This window comes from Pipistrellus hanaki, assembly GCF_964339955.1.
Source record: "Pipistrellus hanaki genome assembly, chromosome: 2".
Taxonomy (NCBI): domain Eukaryota; kingdom Metazoa; phylum Chordata; class Mammalia; order Chiroptera; family Vespertilionidae; genus Pipistrellus; species Pipistrellus hanaki.
This window is the reverse complement of record NC_140504.1, coordinates 60,740,953-60,758,732: the sequence shown is the minus strand read 5'-3', so window position 1 is coordinate 60,758,732 and position 17,780 is coordinate 60,740,953. Positions and strand designations below refer to the sequence as shown.

At 38.2% G+C, this 17,780-nt stretch overlaps 1 protein-coding gene across 2 annotated transcripts in view; it reads left to right on the top strand.

Moving 5' to 3' along the window:
* The window catches only part of GRAMD1C (GRAM domain containing 1C), a 71,101-nt gene that overhangs the window by 37,706 nt on the left and 15,615 nt on the right, over positions 1-17,780 (top strand). The window contains exons 1-5 of one of the 2 annotated variants that reach the window (XM_084873968.1): positions 545-859; positions 3,423-3,541; positions 6,436-6,559; positions 9,372-9,534; positions 16,012-16,149. In XM_084873968.1, coding sequence (XP_084730094.1) covers positions 3,498-3,541; positions 6,436-6,559; positions 9,372-9,534; positions 16,012-16,149 — 469 coding nt within the window. In that variant the 5' untranslated portion in view covers positions 545-859; positions 3,423-3,497. Of the gene's footprint in view, positions 1-544; positions 860-3,422; positions 3,542-6,435; positions 6,560-9,371; positions 9,535-16,011; positions 16,150-17,780 lie in introns of those variants that run through there. The other variant, XM_084873967.1, reaches the window with a different exon arrangement.

Here is a 17,780-nt window from a genome sequence, read left to right as displayed (position 1 = left end):
TCCAGGTCCTTGACAGGAAATAATTTTGAATAAAGTGAAAAAAAATATTTTTAAAGGAAAGAATTGTTGAGTGACCAAGATGTAAACTTTTCAGTGATGAGAGATGTGCTGTGTGCTCATTAGAATTGCTCCATTTGATAGCTCACTCTTCCTGCTATTTCCTGACGTTCCATTTCTGGTTCTGCAATCTTTGATAATTGTGAAGGGTTAATGCAGGAGTCTGATGTGGCCATTACATCAGTACTGAAGAAGTGGTATATGAAGTAATGACATTGCTAGAACTAAAAAAAGCATTCGCATGGAGAAGAAAAGTTAACCCTTAATATATTTAATTTTTAAAATGAGATTAAAATAGCATTGCAACAGGCATTTTACATAATTGAGTAATAAGTTAGGTAGCTTCTTTTGCATTGCATTGTTTCTAATCCGAAGGAATAGGGATCTGTCCCTTTAATGAAACCCTGTTTACCTATCTCTTCTAGTAGGCGTGGCTTAGGAACCTGTAGGGTGAGGTATAACTTCCAATTCTGCATTCTGACCTGCCGCTTGGAAAGAATGCTCATACTACAAACCAGGAAGTGACAAATAATGTGCTTTAAACTACATTACAACTTGTCTTTTGAAAGGAAAAGCTTCTCATAATAAAACTAGAAGACCGAGGCAGTGATTTTACATGGTTGTCATTAAATGTTTGGAACTCTGCTGGGATAAAGAGTTTGCGGCATACTTAGAATACAAAGCTTTCTAGTCCAGAAATTGATCTCCTGACTTTTGAGCCTTATCTGGTTACTGCTTGGTTCATGTTATTTTGTTAAAGTACTCTGCAGGCTGAACTGGGGAGACTCTCCGTGGTTTGCAGGTAGGTGGGCAGCCTTTGTTTAAAATTTAGGTTGTGTTTTAACATTGCTCAGCCTTGATTGTGCTGCTGATTATTGAAATAACAATGAATCTCAGTAGAATGTATGTTTGAATGTTTGAATGTTCAGCATAGCTTTCAATCACCGTATTTTTGTGACTTCTGGCCAACTTTGAAGGAAATGTTATTTTTAACAAATTAGCAAGTCTATAAGCTGGTGTGTTGTGAGTTCTATTTTGTTTTCCATTAACCTTTTATATATACACATTTTAAAAACTAATAGATTAAAAATATATTGAAATTATAAATTACCCTGCTATTAACTTCCTGATAATATTTGATAATATATTTAAGTCATTTATTTATGTAGTCAAATAAAATTTAATTTTTGTTGTTAATATTTTACTTATAAGTTTTATACTTTCACTCTTAGGAAGCTGTCCGAATGTTTATCTACTTGCCTTAGTCTCTTTTGGTGTCATTTAATATCCATTATTTCAAAAGAGTTTTTATAAGAGGTTAATATTCCACAAGTACTATATTGAAATATTGCTTGTTTCTCTTTATAATGTTAACCATCTATTTATGACAGTAAAAGTATTTCAAAGATAATGTCTTTAGAAGAGTGAGCTAATTTTTAATATGAATTAACTGCTGTTGTGAAGAAAAAAAACAGAAAAAAAAAACTCTTCTGGAGTGGAAGTAAAGAAAAAGTGTACTTTTTGGATCACGGACAGTGGTTCCTTAACCTTCTCTACCACCAGTGCTCCTTTTAATTTTTTCTGTGGACACTATACTTCAAAGGACTTTTTGTCCATCAAATAAATGGTATTTATTAAATAATGAAATGTTATAACATTATTGTTTATTAGTCGCATATTATTTTTATTATGTCTGACATAACCACTTTAGGTTAATATAATTCAGCTCCAAAGAGGCCTGGCATTTTACTTAGCTTGAATAATTTTATTGTAGGTAACCATTCGAATATTTCTGACTTTTGAAATATTGAGAATATTATCTGAATTTCCATCAACTACTCTTGTGGAATCCTAGTAATCTGAGCCTGGCAAATTGGGAACTAATGGTCTAAAGTGCAGAAAATTTTTTTCTTAATCTCTTGAGGTTCCACGAAATGTAATGAAGGTTATCAAGTGTAATGTAACAAACAAAGATACCATAGCTTCTAGACAGAGAGAAGAAACAAGGAGAAAGGAAAAGAAAACAAAAAAAACAAAGGAAGTGGTATTTGTCATAGGGAATATCTGGGAGGAATTCAAGGCACCTGTATGTTTTGGCCATATTAAATATATATTTATTCCTACTATTTCCCAACTTAAAATTTTTACTCCACTTAGGCTGATAAACTATTAACTGACTTCAAAGCAAATATTACTTTGGTTCTTCATGTAGTAGTTCTATATTTGTATGTTGGTTTTCCTTGCCAAGAATTTTCTCGTTTCTTCATTTTCCCTCTTCATGTTCTTCTCTCAGCTCAGCTGAAGACCCTTCTCCTGTCTGAGCACCCAAACCCATGTAGTATTTACTTCAGTGTTAAGTACGTGTTGATATTACTAGAGGCCCAATGCACGAAATTTGTGCAAGCTTCCCTCTGGCACCCGGAACCCAGGCTTCCCTCGCTGCCCTGGCTTTGTCCGGAAGAATGTCCGATCTAATTAGCATATTACACTTTTATTATTATAGAGGGTTTGTCATATTTAATTTACTTAAAGGTCTCCTGTGTTTCTTCAACTATACTGTAAGTTGTTTGAGAGCATTTTATCCTCTTTAGTATCTAGTTGCAGGGGTACACATTTGATAACTTCTAAGTAATTATCTGTTGAATGGATGAGAGAAAGAATCTTGCCAATAGTTGCTTCAAGTATTATGCTGCCTCCTTTTCCCTTGCTTAATCATGTGGTTACCAGCAGTAATGTTTCTAGAAATGAGACCATTGGTTATCACACTGTTATTGTTTTTGTTTTACTATGTAATGTGAATTTTTTGTATTAGATGATTTTAACACTGATATGATACCTACAAAGAAAGAATGATTTATTATAAGTAAATCAAATAAAATATTCTTTATTTCAACCTCTTGCATTTTATGTTTTAGGAAAATATAATTTAAAGTCTACTGCTATGCAAGGTTTCTAAAATGGTTGAAATATTTGGATTTATTATGGGTTAAGAGAATGGGTTCTGTTTGTACACTGGTTGGACTGCAGAATTTAAACTGCAGATTAGTAATTGCCAGAAACCATGAACACTTAGTTTTATAAAAAGAAAACTTCAAACATCTTTCCATTTACAGTAGTTATTGTATTACATACTTTAAAATTGTTACTTTATTTATTCCCAGTATCGACTCTGCCAGATAAATTCTGTTAACCCATATTTTTTATATCAACAGAAAACTGACATCTATAAAGGTAAAAAACTACCAAAGTCATACTTCTAGTAGCTGCACATCAGGTCATTTTGACTTCAGAATTCATGTTGGAATCACTAAATTTACACTATCTTACGTTTTCTGATATGCAGTGTAATTTTTCTGTCCTTTTAGAGCTTGACCAGACAGGAATTCTGGCAGCTGCTCCAGCAGAACTATGGCGCTGAGCTAGGCTTAAATGCCGAAGAGATGGAAAACTTGTCCGTGTCAATTGAGGATAATGTACAGCCAAGGTACAGCAATGTTTTCAAATGTCAAGATTTCTTAACCACTAAACAAAGCAGAGTTATTTTAAACTTTACTAATTCAGAATTTCTGTTTACTCACCCTGGGTGAAATTTGCCTTCGTCCTCTGTAGTGGAATGGAGCGAGAGTTGAGGACAGTGAATAGTTTACTAAATTGGTAAACTAAGCAACTAAGCAAATACAAAACACACAAGGAAATATGTCTATGTAACTGTGTCACCTAGGATTTGCTTAAAGTGTGATTTTAGTAAACTTTTTAAATTAAGGATCTGGAGAAGTACTTACTGAAATCTCTGTGCTTACACTGATGGGTATTTTGAGGGATCAAAGATATCACAACTTTTCCTCAAGGATACCCTAGCATAGTGCTTGAGATGTAGTTGACACTCAACAAATATAGAATGCATTAAGTAGGGAAGCTTACAGTACTATGGGGAATGCAAATAATTATAATACAAGGTTGAAAATGATAAGGGCCAAGAGGAGCAATAGATAATGTGATAAAGAAATTCAGAGTAGAGAGAGATTATTTTTGACTGATGGGAATTCATTTGTAAGAATGGACATTTTTATTAGCCTGTAGAAGTAAAAATGCATTTTGTGTAATGATAATTGAGGTCATAGCAATAAAAATAACTGAGTATAATACATTAAACTTCTAAAGCAAACATTAATGCTAAGTGAATGAAGCCAGTCACAAATGACCATCCTGTATGATTCCATTTATATGAAATAGAGCTTAGAAAAATTAAGTCCATAGAGACAGAAAGCAGATTAGTAGTTGTCAGGGGCTTGGAGGAAGGGAAAATGGGAGTGACGCTAATGGGTAGAGGGTTTCTTTTTGGGGTGATGAAAATGCTCTAAAATTAGATAGTGGTGATGGTTGCACAACCCTCTAAACCACTGTATTGTAAGTTTTAAATATGGTATATTTTATGGTAAGTGAATTACAACAATAAAACTTATTTTAAAAACTCTATAGCAGCCAAAAACGGTTTGGCTTAGTGGATAGAGCGTCGGCCTGCAGACTGAAGGGTCCCAGGTTCGATTCTGGTCAAGGGCATGTACCTTGGTTGCGGGCACATCCCCAGTGGAGAATGTGCAGGAGGTGGCTGATCGATGTTTCTCTCTCATCGATGTTTCTAGCTCTCTATCCCTCTCCCTTCCTCTCTGTAAAAAAATCAATAAAATATATTTTTAAAATTCTATAGCAAATAAATCTTAAAATGGAAATGTTTCAAAAGCCTTGATTTTTTACTCCAACTAGTGTTCTAGTCATGCTGATCCTATTTATAGTGTTTCAGTTAAGCATCAATATTTTACAGTGTTTTTTTTACATGGTTACACATGCATATTTTATTAGTTTTCTGTAACGTTAAATTTTTCTATTGTACAGCTGTCCTTGTCAAGTTGATTCGCTTCTTTCAGGTACTGGAAGTTGGGTAGAAAAGCAATTGATAACAATGCAAAGAGCCTTGGATAGCGGTAAAGAAGATCTGGATTTTAGTCTGGACTCTGTCACCAAGTAGCTGAGCAACCTCAAGCAAATCACTTAGCTTTTCTGATCCTCAGTTTTCTCATCTGTGAAATGAGGCAGTTAAATTATATGATCTCCAAGGCCTCTGACAACTCAAAAATGTTTCTGGTGTTTGAAGAAAGAAAAATTTTTGAGCAGCTGCTTTATACGCTTTAAGGTGCAAGTTCTTGAAGTCAGCAGAAAAGCTCTGTTTTCTTGGCGATTGAGTGCTTTCTAAGAAGATATGGCAGGATCCTCACTCCCCTTTCTGTTCCTTTTCCCATTCTTCCAGCCTCTGAAAGAAGCATATCTGTCTCAGACATTTATTTCCTCGGCTTTTCCATCTTCTTTCTCTTCATTTTCAATCTCTCCTTCACTCTCTGTTCTCCTTTTTACTATATTTCACAACTCAACTCCCCTCTTAACATCCTGAGGTACAGACACTCAGATGGTGGGCTAGTCTCCGGGAGCCATTTTTCTTGCTCGGTTCCCTCAGAGCCTGGCCATTCTGCGGGACCTAAAGTGACCTGGTAGCAGACCTAAGTGTTAGTTGGATGGAGGAGAATAGAGTTTAAAGGCCTTTTGGCATTTCTGCTGCTTCCTCAGGATAGTATGGCTTCACACATCAGGCTGTTTATTTTAGAAGAGCTTTAAGTCTATACAATGATTACACGTGGTAATAATTCTCAGTAAGGTTGAGGGCTGGAGGTTAGATCCATTGTGTGCCTTTTGTGTTTAATAGACTTCCCTTTCTCTTGGCTCCCTGAGAGAGGAAAAGCAGGTCCCAGGACAGTTAGTGTAGTCTTGTCCCGGTGACCGTTCGAAAGCTGCTCCTTAAACCTTGTTCTTAGGAATGAGACAAGCAAGAAGGGGATATGGACCGATTAATGGGCTCTGGGCTGAGACCTAAGGAGCTTCCACTGCTGGGGAGGACCCACCATCTCAGGGACTGAGTCAGAAGGAAGGATAGCAAACTGCCTCTGGTGCTGACTGGCATCCAACTCAGACATCCGCCGTGGATCTTTTGGAGCTTTGTGGTTGTTCGCAACTGACATGCAAACAAGCAATAATTATTTTATTAGTTGCTATTATGGCCACTTGTACTTGGTTCATTTTTTAATGGTTTATGAAATTTATAAAATCTCACATGAGCATTATCTTGTTTTCAAATATAAAGCCAATTTGCATGTGATTTAAGAAGATAGCAATGTTATAAATAGAGGCTTATTTGTTACATTACCAAAAAACCATTTGTTTTCAAAGTGCTTTATAATAGAAAAGGCCCTCAGAGAGGAGACAAAATCACATATCAGTGAGACAGTGACCTTGTTTATATTTCCATAATGATGTGTGTGTTTCTTACAGAAGTCCTGAAAGAAGCAACTTGGATGACTGTGGGGAGAGAGATGAAAAATTGTCCAAAACAATCAATGAATCAATGAATCGGGCTTCAGAAACAGAGTCAATCGATGGAAATCTATCAAAAATGGTTAGTGTGTGATACCCCTTTAAAAATATATTTGATGCTGCCATGTGTTAATCATGATATAGGATAAAATGAAAATAAAGTATACAAAATATTTAAAACTTAAGATGTCAGGCTGCCCTTTATTTTAGGAGTGTTAAGTGTGTAAGTAGTAGAGGTTCTATTCAGAGCTGGATATGGTGCAGAGCTATCAGACAGAGCACCAGTCTAAGAGGGTTTAGACATCACTAAACATGTAATAAGATGGACTGGCCAGTGGTTGAGTGTCGACCCATGAACCAGGAGGTCATTATTTGATTCCCAGTCAGGGCACTTGCCCAGATTGAGGGCTTGATCTCCAATGGAGGGTGTGTAGGAGGCAGCCAATCAATGATTCTCTGTCATCATTGATGTTTCTATCTCTCCCTCCCTCTCTGAAATCAATAGAAGTATACTTAAAAAATATAATAAGGCAGAGAAAGTCATAGCGTAATTTTCCCCAGGGTAGATAGTGTGTGTAATAATCTGTTCTGAAGGGGGATGTGAGCCCTGAGCAGCTTGCTTGCATAATAGGAGACGCTTCTTAAGCTGACTGCTAAAGCAGGCACATCCAGTTAACTACTGGCTTTCAGAGTTAGGTCCTTCCTTTCTTTTTTTTCAAGCATCGTTATAAGCCCATTGATTTTTCCATGAGCTTCTATCACTTGGAGTCATTATTATTTTTAATAACCAGTCTGTCCCTCCTGAGCCCCTTTCCATTGGCTCCTTTGTCCTGTTAAAATCATGGGTGATTTCTGATGGCTTCCTTTCTTTCTGCACAAGAACACGTCCAAGGCACATTTTGTATAATTTTGTCCTAGACTTAATATCAACCATTTTCACTAAACTATATAGTTCTTAGTGAAGAATGGTATTTAGAGATCACATTCTGAGTACTAAGATTGTGCCTACCCTAGAGCTTTTATTCTGATTGGAACTGCAAGTCTGGGCCTAAAGCAGAATTTCTTGGTTTGGACCAGAGCATCGGCTGCAGATCCTAACTCTGCCATTTGCTGTATGACTTTAAATAAGTTAATTTAATTACTTAACCTTTCTCTGCTTTTGTTTTCTCAACTCCTTGAAGATGAGGACAATAATATCCCATGGGGCTATTTATAAGGATTGAATGAGTTAATATATGGGAAAGTGCTTTGAGCAGTCCCTAGCACACATTAAGTGTTCAGTAACCATAAGGTGGGATAATTGAAGGCAAATCTGTGTGTGGCCAGCAATGGACCTTTTTCACCTTCTCCCATGGAACTCCCAGAATCTCCTGTGAATAAATGTTAGGAAAACATGGAAACAGACTGTATTTATGTGAAAGCCCACCAAGGTGTCAGCTAGTTTCAGGCACCTATCATGCATCTCTCTTGCTCTGATTTTTTGTTGAGGGTTTCTTGCAAAACTGACCCATCTGGAGTCACCCCTAATTGCCCTCCCCTGCAGGCTTGGTCCCTCCCCAACTTCCCTCCCTCTCCTGCAGGCCTGGTTGCCCCCAATTGCCCTCCTCTGCAGGCCTGCTCCTCCCCAAGTGCCCTCCCTCCCCTGCAGGCCCAGTCGCCTCCAACTGCCCTCCCCTTCAGGCCTGGTCACCCCTAACTGCCCTCTCCTGCTGGCTTGATCACTTACAACTGCCCTCTCCTGCCAACCATCTTGTGGTGGCCATCTTGTGACCACCTGGGGATGGCTCTTATGCGAGGGTATGACTGTCAATTTGCATATTACCTCTTTATTATATAGGATAGGAGCTGTACCTTAATTAGTGACAACAGAAGAAAGATGTGTGGAAACTTACTCTACTTAGCATCTGTTACACTCTGGGTCAGCTAAATAAGCATATTGTTTTGCAGTGTGGAACTTCGGAATAAATGAAGTCTTTATTTTAGCAGTAGCCACTGCTTGAAGAGTCAGTCCTCTGACTAGGATAGTCTAATCCTTTATTAAATTGTGACCTGAGTCCCAGTAGTTATTCTGCTTTCTGCGTGTCTCATGGGCAGAAAGTATAAGGCTTGTATCTGTGTGTTTTGCTTTCTTTCATCTGCTTACACACAGACAATGCAAGGAAGTTCTTTGCTGTATACTTTTTATTTTTTACACTGTTTTATTAAGCCTAATAATAACAACATTCTTCTACTCAAATACCAGCTTAGCGGTAGCATTCATACTGTAATGCCTAACATTTAATTTTTATATAAATTATATATCTTTATTAAACCACTCCCTGAAAATATAGATAGCATCATATATCGAATATATTTTAATGCCCAATCTTTAGTCCCTTAACAGTAAAGTTATGAGTTTACAGTGAAATTAATCTTCCCTTTTAAGCTTCTCTCCCCTACTGTACTCTTATGTGACGTTTATCTCTCTGTTTTCTTTCTCTTTTCCCTTTAGTTACTGGTCTTGAGAGATGGGTGAGTTTTCTTCTTTGAGATGTTGGGGCAGGTATTGCCTGGGGACACTAGCTGGGTTTTACTCCTCTCCTTTGCCCATCCCATAGAAGGAATACTCCCTTATGTCGTCCTCTGCCCCCTCTCCCTTCTGTGTGAATGATTCACATGATGTTATTTCTCAGAGATATTTATGTGATGTTCTTAAGTTTATTGTTTGTTACTGCTGGAGAAGATGACTTTACAATGATATATATTACTTGCCAGTGTTTTATAGACTGAATTGGAAATGTGATGCAAACATAACAAGCACAGTTTTCAAAGTGTCCTTATTATTAAAGATTTCTCTGTGAAATCTAAGCCTATAATATAAATATATATTTTAAACTGGATTGTTTGCCTTTTAGGAGTTAGGGAAAGAGGAAGCCCAAAGCGAGAAACAGCTAAAAAAGAGTCCTTCACTAACTTCAGAAAAGAGGTTAAGTAGAGTACCATCAAAATTGCTGGACTTGAATAAAAATGAGTATCTTTCTCTGGACAAAAGCAGCACTTCAGATTCTGTTGATGAAGGTAAAGAATTCTCTCTACTTTCTCTAAGTTGGTATCAATAACTTGGGCTTGTCATACTTATTAAGTGGGCATTTTAAGGATTAAAAAACAAAACAAAACATTGTAAGATTATTGACATTGAAGCCAGTGGAGTAGGAAGCATCGGGGAAGGTTCCGGGCAGTGATTGCTTTCAGGCTGAGGAATGGGAACAATGTCTGGGTTTTTTCCAGACCTGCTTTCCTACAAGCAGTGCTCGGGGTAGCACCGGGGACGTTGCCGTGGTTTGGATCTGTAGGGCATAGGAATGTGCTAGTCTAGCTGCTGTTTTGGTGAGACCTGGTTTGAGTACCCCGGAAGTCTTTTACTATCATGAAAACCAAATCCATGGAAATCCACACTACATCCCAGTCAAGTCTAAATCCAACCCAAATTAAACCCAAATCTAAAATCAGATCTAAATTCAACCAAACCAAGCCCATGAAAACCCAATATAAATCAGGTTAGACTTTGGTTTGGGAACCCTGAAGTTTTTTTTAATAAAACTAAACCCACACTCTTAAAAACATAAGTAAAAACCCACTATTTCCTAGGAAGAGCAGGCTGCATTAAGAAGACAGTTGTTGAGTTCTTTTTGAAAAGATGGTTAAGAGAGTATTTTAAAGACACCGAGCCCCTAAATCCTGGTGTTCTTACCTTTCATGCTTTGGTAGACAGCGGGTATGAGTTAGTTATCCCCTGCCTGGCTGAACCTCTGACAGTAGGAAGATCTACTCTGGCACCCAGTGGCCAGAGAGGTAAGTGACACCAAAACAAGGATTCTTTTTTCCTTTTCACCTGCTCTTTATAACAGTGCTTCAAAAGTAGTTTCCTTATTGAGTTCCTATAAAATTAAGATTAATGATAAGTTGCGTAAAGGATACCATTAAAACTCATATACACTGCATTCACATCTAGAAATAGAGAAAGAATAACAGTGGTATGGTTGCTGTATTTCATGTGAACCCTGACCACATTTTGCAACTTGCTGGCACCCATTTAAAGATACCATTGGGCTTCTCAGCAGGAAGGCCTTCCATGCAACATTCGGCCTCTGTGCAGGTTTTCTTTGAGGTGCTTCAATTAAATTATCCTTTGATAACAAATCAAGTACTGCTATTGCTTTCCCTAAGCAGGTTTCAAAATCTTGGGCTTATCAAATGTATTATGTGGGTTTTATAATGAATCTATTTTTGTTTGTTTGCTTCTAAAAATTGTGAGGTTATGAAGACGCTTGAAGTCCATGAACTGGGGAGACGATGGGAAAGGTCAAAAGGAGTAACCCATCCCAAGAAATTTGGAAACATGTGTGGGGATTTAGAGGGAGCTAGGGAGATGGCAGATTAAACCAAGCCTCACTTTATTTAAAATGATAGTTTTTTTAAAAATCTACTATTATGAGCAGGTTGAGTGAGAAAATGAGAGGATTTCCTTTCTACCACATATATCCTATACTCCTTGGGAAAGAGGCCCTGGACTGTTCTGATAGAGAGACTCCTTCTAGGCCCATGTAACCTTGAGAGGAATCAACAGAGCAGAGCATCACAAATTACCTCGCGAGAGGCCTGAAATGCTCCCAGCACAGTCCCCTTGCTGTGGAGTTCCCTCAGCCCCATAAGGAGAGCCTGGGATCTGCTACGACCGGCTTCTTTTTCAAAGCTCATTCTCTGCACTAGGAAATTTAGGCCCCACCAAGAGTGAAGGTTCCCTTTTTAGGGATATTTCCGTACATCCGGAAGTTGGTTCCGGCTTTTCAGCTGCTGAACAAAAGGCGAGGCATTGTGTTTTAATCTGTTAAACCATTTTAGTACATTAAAACTTCGTTATATAATAATTCACAGACAAAGCCACACAACTTTGTTTCTTTAGAGGGTTGTTGCTGATAGACTTTCCTAGCTCACTGTTTGCCCTCTTTTGGGGAGGAGCTCAAACCATCCGAGAAGATGCTGGGCGTTTTCTGGCACATGAAGGTGAGTGGACACTATGTAATGTGTCCACATCCACAAGGACCAGGAGGTTATGGCTGTGTTTTCAAGGACCTAATATTTACGTTGCTTTCAGGATTTACTTCTTCCCCATGCCTGCCTCTGTCATGCCAGGGGTAGCCTGCCCAGGAGGTGGAGCCTCGAGTGGAAGCAGACAAACTAGCTCATGGCCTGAGACACCTGCGCTGTGTCATGTGATAGAAGTTAAATTTAGTTTTGTATAGCGGAAGCTTCCCTAACCAAAGTGACTTATGCCGAGAATGGAAACTAAGGCAAAGATTAAGTGGGGGGAGGGGTGCATAAAAATAGCAAAGTTGGAACCCATGGTCTACAGCTGACAGAACAAGATGAGTTAGAGGCCAAGCCATGCAAAGAGAAACAGGAATCAGATTATCGAGTGATGCTTATTCATTAATAAAGGTGAGGATAAGTATACCTCTGGGGAAAGCCAAAGAAAAACATGACATAGTCTAGCACAGTGGTTGGCAAACTCATTAGTCAACAGAGCCAAATATCAACAGTACGACTGAAATTTCTTTTGAGAGCCAAACATTTTAAACTTAAAGTTCTTCTAACGTCACTTCTTCAAAATAGACTTGCCCAGGCTGTGGTATTTTGTGGAAGAGCCACATTCAAGGGGCCAAAGAGCCGCATGTGGCTCGCGAGCCGCCATTTGCCAACCACGGGTCTAGCATGTCAGGCGAGCAGCTAAATGGGGTAACCCTGACACTATTACCCGACTCAGGTTTTTGAACAACACTATCAAGTTAAACGTGGCTTTTCAGGTGTAAAGAAAGCCCTCAAACTAGGTCAAGAAGACCGCAGGTCACCAGTCTTTAGAAAATGGAAGAAGATATAACAAACTGTGTCCTCAGTCCCTCAGTGAAGCTCCGACTCAACTGCTTTTCTTGCATGCTTACCTAGTCCATCTTTCATGCTCCTTCAGTTTTATCCATGTCCGTCTCCTTTTCCGATCTCTCAATTTCCCCACCATTTCCACCGGCCACTTTCAAACTGGTCTGCTGGAGTAATACCTCTTCTTCACTGGAAATGGTGACCTGCTGCGACATTGAGCAGTGTTCCTTTCCCCATGTAAATCCCAGCTGCTGGCTCAGGAGGTCACAGCGATGCGAAAAGCGATGTTCCTTGGATAGGAGGCTCTAAAATACCATGTGTGTCATACATAATTAGTCCCAGGTGGAAATAGTTCATTTCTCGTCCTTCTTCAAACACATTTACATACCAGCGGCATTACTGTTCCTTTCCTTTAGTGATATCAACAAATTCTGTTTTTATTATTTACGATTCAGAGCAGTTTACCTCATAAGGGAGCTTAAATGAAATAGGAAAATATTATATTGAAATGCCTATATGAGTGGGATTTGTTTCCTTCTTAAATGTGAACAAAAACTTTACTTTTGAAAAATTATAGCTCCGGGGCTCTTCAGAAAAAAGACTGCTTCAAGGGCTGGGATGGGGAAGATACACAATGAGCCTAGTGTGCTTGTAGTGCCAGAAAATAAAGCACCTACAATAAAAGGGAGGCGTGGCCCAGGACACAGGAGTCCACCTGAAAGAGCTCCTGATGGCCAAATAAAAAAGTTTGAGCAACAAAATAAATAATTCTCATGGACTAGAGAATAAAGTAAGTCCATACTGATATAAATGATTGAATAAATACACACAGCGGAGGAGGAGACACAAATCTTCCTCACAAAGTTCCAGATAATGTATGCAGACACTCCCCCTTCCAGGAGGCGGAGGGTAGTTCTCTCCTCCCAGTGACTCATCCCTAACACACTGGAGGGGGACGTGGTTACTGGGCAATGGAGAAACCTGCCAGACACCACCTTAAACAAGCGGTCAAGGTTAGCATCATCACAGATCATGTTGACATGTCTACCCCTCTCTCCAGTTTGATGTGGAGGGCACTCCATCTTTGTGGTGTTCTTCCCCCAAATCCACAGCCTTGGTCCAATCATGAAGAACCCTCATGAGCCCTGAGTGAGTGACATGCTATAAAGCATCTCACAGTGCTCTTCAAATGTGTTAAGGCCATTAAAAAAAAAAAAAAAAAAAAAAAAAAGGAAAGTAGGAGGAGGGACTGTCGTAGATTGTAGGAGATTTATGAGATATAACAAGTAAATGCAACATGGTATTTTGGATTTTTGGATTGGCTCTTAGTTCAGAAAAGGACATTATTGGTTGTGGGGGCATTAAAGCCTAGTTTAGTTAATTGTACATATACAATTACTCAAAATTACAATGTTTAAAAGTATGGTTGCAAATTCAGAGTTCTATAAATAAAAATAGACCCTAAGATATTTTTAGTGATTTCAATAGCCACTAAACAAATTCACATACCAGAGGTTTATTGTTAATTTCCTTTAGTGATACCACAAATTCTAAATTTGTTCCATCAAAAGTATTTTATACTCATTATGTATCAAGCACATAATGTACATTGGTGTTTAAAGTCAACATGGTTCCTACTCACGTGGAACTTAGAGTTCAATGCAGGAGAGAGACAATAGACAAGGCAATAAGCCAACAAAAATATAATTACAAGTTGGGATAAATTCTGTGAAGAAATGAGCTGGATCAAGAGAATCACCTGTACTTATTTGTGTTCTTTGTGAATATCTGAATTATTTTTACAATGAACATATATTACTTCTATGTCAGAAAGGCTATTTATCAAGCCTAATTGGGAAGCTGACTCATAAAATCTTAGCAAATTGCCTAGTTTCAGTGATTCATTTCTATGCCGAAGGAGCCATTATTTGAAATTGCAGTGAAGAGCTTGTATCTACAAGAATAAGTCAATATTTACTTGATATGTACTTAATATAAGTCCTGTGCATCTATAGCAAAGTAGAGACACAAATGACTTAGTAGTGATGGAGAAAAAGCAATAGTTGAGATGAAGACAGACCTAGAAAAGGTTTTCTGATTCTTAGACCAGTCTTTTACTTTCCCAGACTGCCTCCTGAGGGGTAACATTGGTGGATGCTCTACACCAGTGTTTCCCAACCTTCTCTCATGATGAGAATCACCTGGTGGAGTTGTTAAAACACAGATTCCTGAATCCCACCTAAGAAGTGCTAAACTAGAATTTTTGGGAATATATAGGTAAAATTGTATACTTAACTAGTGCTCTAACACAGATGTTATATACAGAGCACTAAGTTAGGTATGCAATTTTACCTATATGTTCTCAAAAATTCTAGTTTAGCACTTCTTAGTTGGGATTCAGGAATCTGTGTTTTAACAACTCCACCAGGTGATTCTCATCATGAGAGAAGGTTGGGAAACACTGCTCTACACAGACAATTCTTAGAGCTTGATTTCTGAAATATGGGGAGTTTTGGGCACAGTTTCCATTTTGTATTGCATAATCCTTGAAATAATAAATAACCCCAGTTCTGAAATCATTAAAATTACATATTGGATTGCTTGACTCTATTTTCCTTACTTTACCAAGCTCTTATTCCTAGCTGTTTTTTTCTTTCTGATTATTCTAAGTTAAACTCCTGGAAATATAAAATAGAGGTTAAGTTTGCATGTTTTGGAGCTGTAGTGAATTCCAGTTCCAATTCAGTCTCTCCCTAACTGTGGAGCTTTGGTGATCATTCCGTGCCTCAGTTTGCTCATCTGTGCAATGGAAACAATGATGATTCCACTTATCTCCCAGGATTGCTGTGAGGATGAGTGAATATATGTAAGGTGCTTAGCACAATGTATGGCATATAATAAGTGCCACAGAAGCATGGGGCATTCTATACAATGTTCCCTAGGACTGTGAGGAGAGGTGAGCAGAGACTGCTTCTTCATTTGTGGCCAGTAGTTTTCAACCTCATTATCATTATCAGGTTCCCAGAAAATATGTAATATTTTGTTGGACATTATTTAACTTTGAAGCACACTTTTCGGAAGGATTTCTTCTTTTAATGTGTGGCATTAAGAATAGGGTGTGAATGCAACGTTACCTGACTTGGGGGAGTCAGCTTTGAGACGTATTCAGGCTAGTAAATGAGTGGGTGCAGCAGGTACTAGAGCCATCCATACTTTATGTTCACTGACTGCGTGAGCACTCAGAAATGCGTCCTGCTAAGTGCGGTGGTATATGCTGCGCCATGCATCTAGTTTTGCCCTTGAAACCTTTGAAATATTCTTTTGAATGATGCATTATGGGAGTTTGATATCATTGAAAGTTAAATATTTTTCTATCTTTTAGGTATTGACAACTGAAATATTGATCATTATAGTTTAATTAACTATTTACTCTTATGTGTAGTTATACATCATTCATACGTATATACACCAATTTAGAGTTTTTATAGTGCCCTGAATGTGCTGATCACTGTAATCACATTTAAAAACTATTTTGTACCAAAAACAAGCAAACAAAACCAAACCTTAAAATTACCTTTCCTTGGTTTCTTCTCTTATGGTTCTGTTTTTTCCTCCCCACAGAAAATATTCCTGAGAAAGAGCTTCAAGGAAGACTTTATATCGACCGTGTTTTTCACATCGGTGCTGATAAAATGTTTGAATTGCTCTTCACCAGTTCACGATTTATGCAGAGATTTGCCAATTCTAGAAATATAAGAGGTTGGTTTTTGTGTTCTTATCTGAAAAATTTAGGAAGATTTTATTCTCTCTAGAAAGTTGAGCCTATGTAAATCGATTTACATTGTTAGGGGGAAAATCAGAGAGGTTCTGACTGTACTTTACTCAGGTATTGGGGAACTTGACTTTTCCAAGATGTTGTTAGTTAGATGATGTCATGGCACATGAGATTCAGTAGGCTTGTTGGTAACCCTGGTGGAAATACAAGCAGAAGACACCTTTTGTTGTCCCTGTTGTTGGCTGCTTTGTTGAATACTTTTAACAGCAGAATTCAACAATATCTTTCAATTCTATTGCTGATTCACAATGGATTATTTGTATAATTTTTCTGAAACAGGCTGGCATATGACCAAAGTAACCTTTGAAAAGCATTTTAGAATTTTATAGCTTTCACGTAAATAAATCATTTGTATAGAAAATTCTGGGTGATATATTCCATGATTTGTGATGTTGCTTTTTAATTGGGTTGTAAGATTTTTTCATATACTCAAAAGGCAGCTTCAGCGTCCCTCATTAAGTCCCTAGGCCTGGCTGTATGAAAGAAATTGAGTAAAAGTGGGTAGATCATAATGCCTGGCTTCATTCCTTTGATGATAGGTAATGGGTTAATAAAGGCTCCTATATTTTAGGATGCTGATGAATAGCAGCCAGACGTATGAATTGTCCAAGTCCATTTGTGCTAAAGCTTTAGATGATTTAGTCATATCTTTGAATAGAGTTCATGATGCTGTTACCTCTACTTTCCTAGTCTTTGGCTTGTAAGATGACCTTTGCTATATAGTGCTATAGTCTACAGATATATTTCTGTCCAAATTGTGTTTTTACTCACTGTGTTGTTATTAAGCAAATAAAAGAGAATTTTGATGAAGGTCTTGCTATAAATACAGAGGGGTTATCCTGTATCGTGTGCTATATAGGCTACAAAATTATTTGTATTCCACCACCCCCTCCTTATTTAAAGATTTCAGCAGCTAAGCCATTAATGTTATTTGACCTCTCATTGACATGATTTCTCCACAACTTGGGATCCAGGCCACATTCTTGCATAATGACACAAGGCTTTGTCTTAAAATTAAATGATGGGAATACTCAGTGTTTTTTGGTCTCTGTTTGATAAGGCTGGTGCTATCACTTCTCTTTGTAGATTCTGGGGGAGTTATTTATTTTTAAATGTTCTCATTGATTTGAGAGAGAGAGAGAGAGAGAGAGAGAGAGAGAGAGAGAGAGAGAGAGAGAGAGAGAGAGAGAGAGAAGAGAAGAGAGAGGGCGGGAGAGAGAGAGAGAAACATTGATGAGAAAGAGAAACACACCCCCTACATACCCCCTTCTGGGGATCAAGCCCACAAACCTGAGCATGGGCCCTGACCGTGAATGGAATCAGTGACTTCTCGGTGCATGGATGACACTTAACCACTGAGCCACACTGGCAAGGCAGTAACTGGGGACTTTAAAAAGAAGCCTACAGATGAACCAGATTTTCCTTTTATCTTAGAAAGAAAAGTAAAAAACATATTGATAGACAATACTTACAGAGGAACCTCTGGCCCATGGGCCATATAAGGCCTGTGAAATCATATGGTCTGGCCCTGCGCCGGCATTAGGGGAGAGCTAAT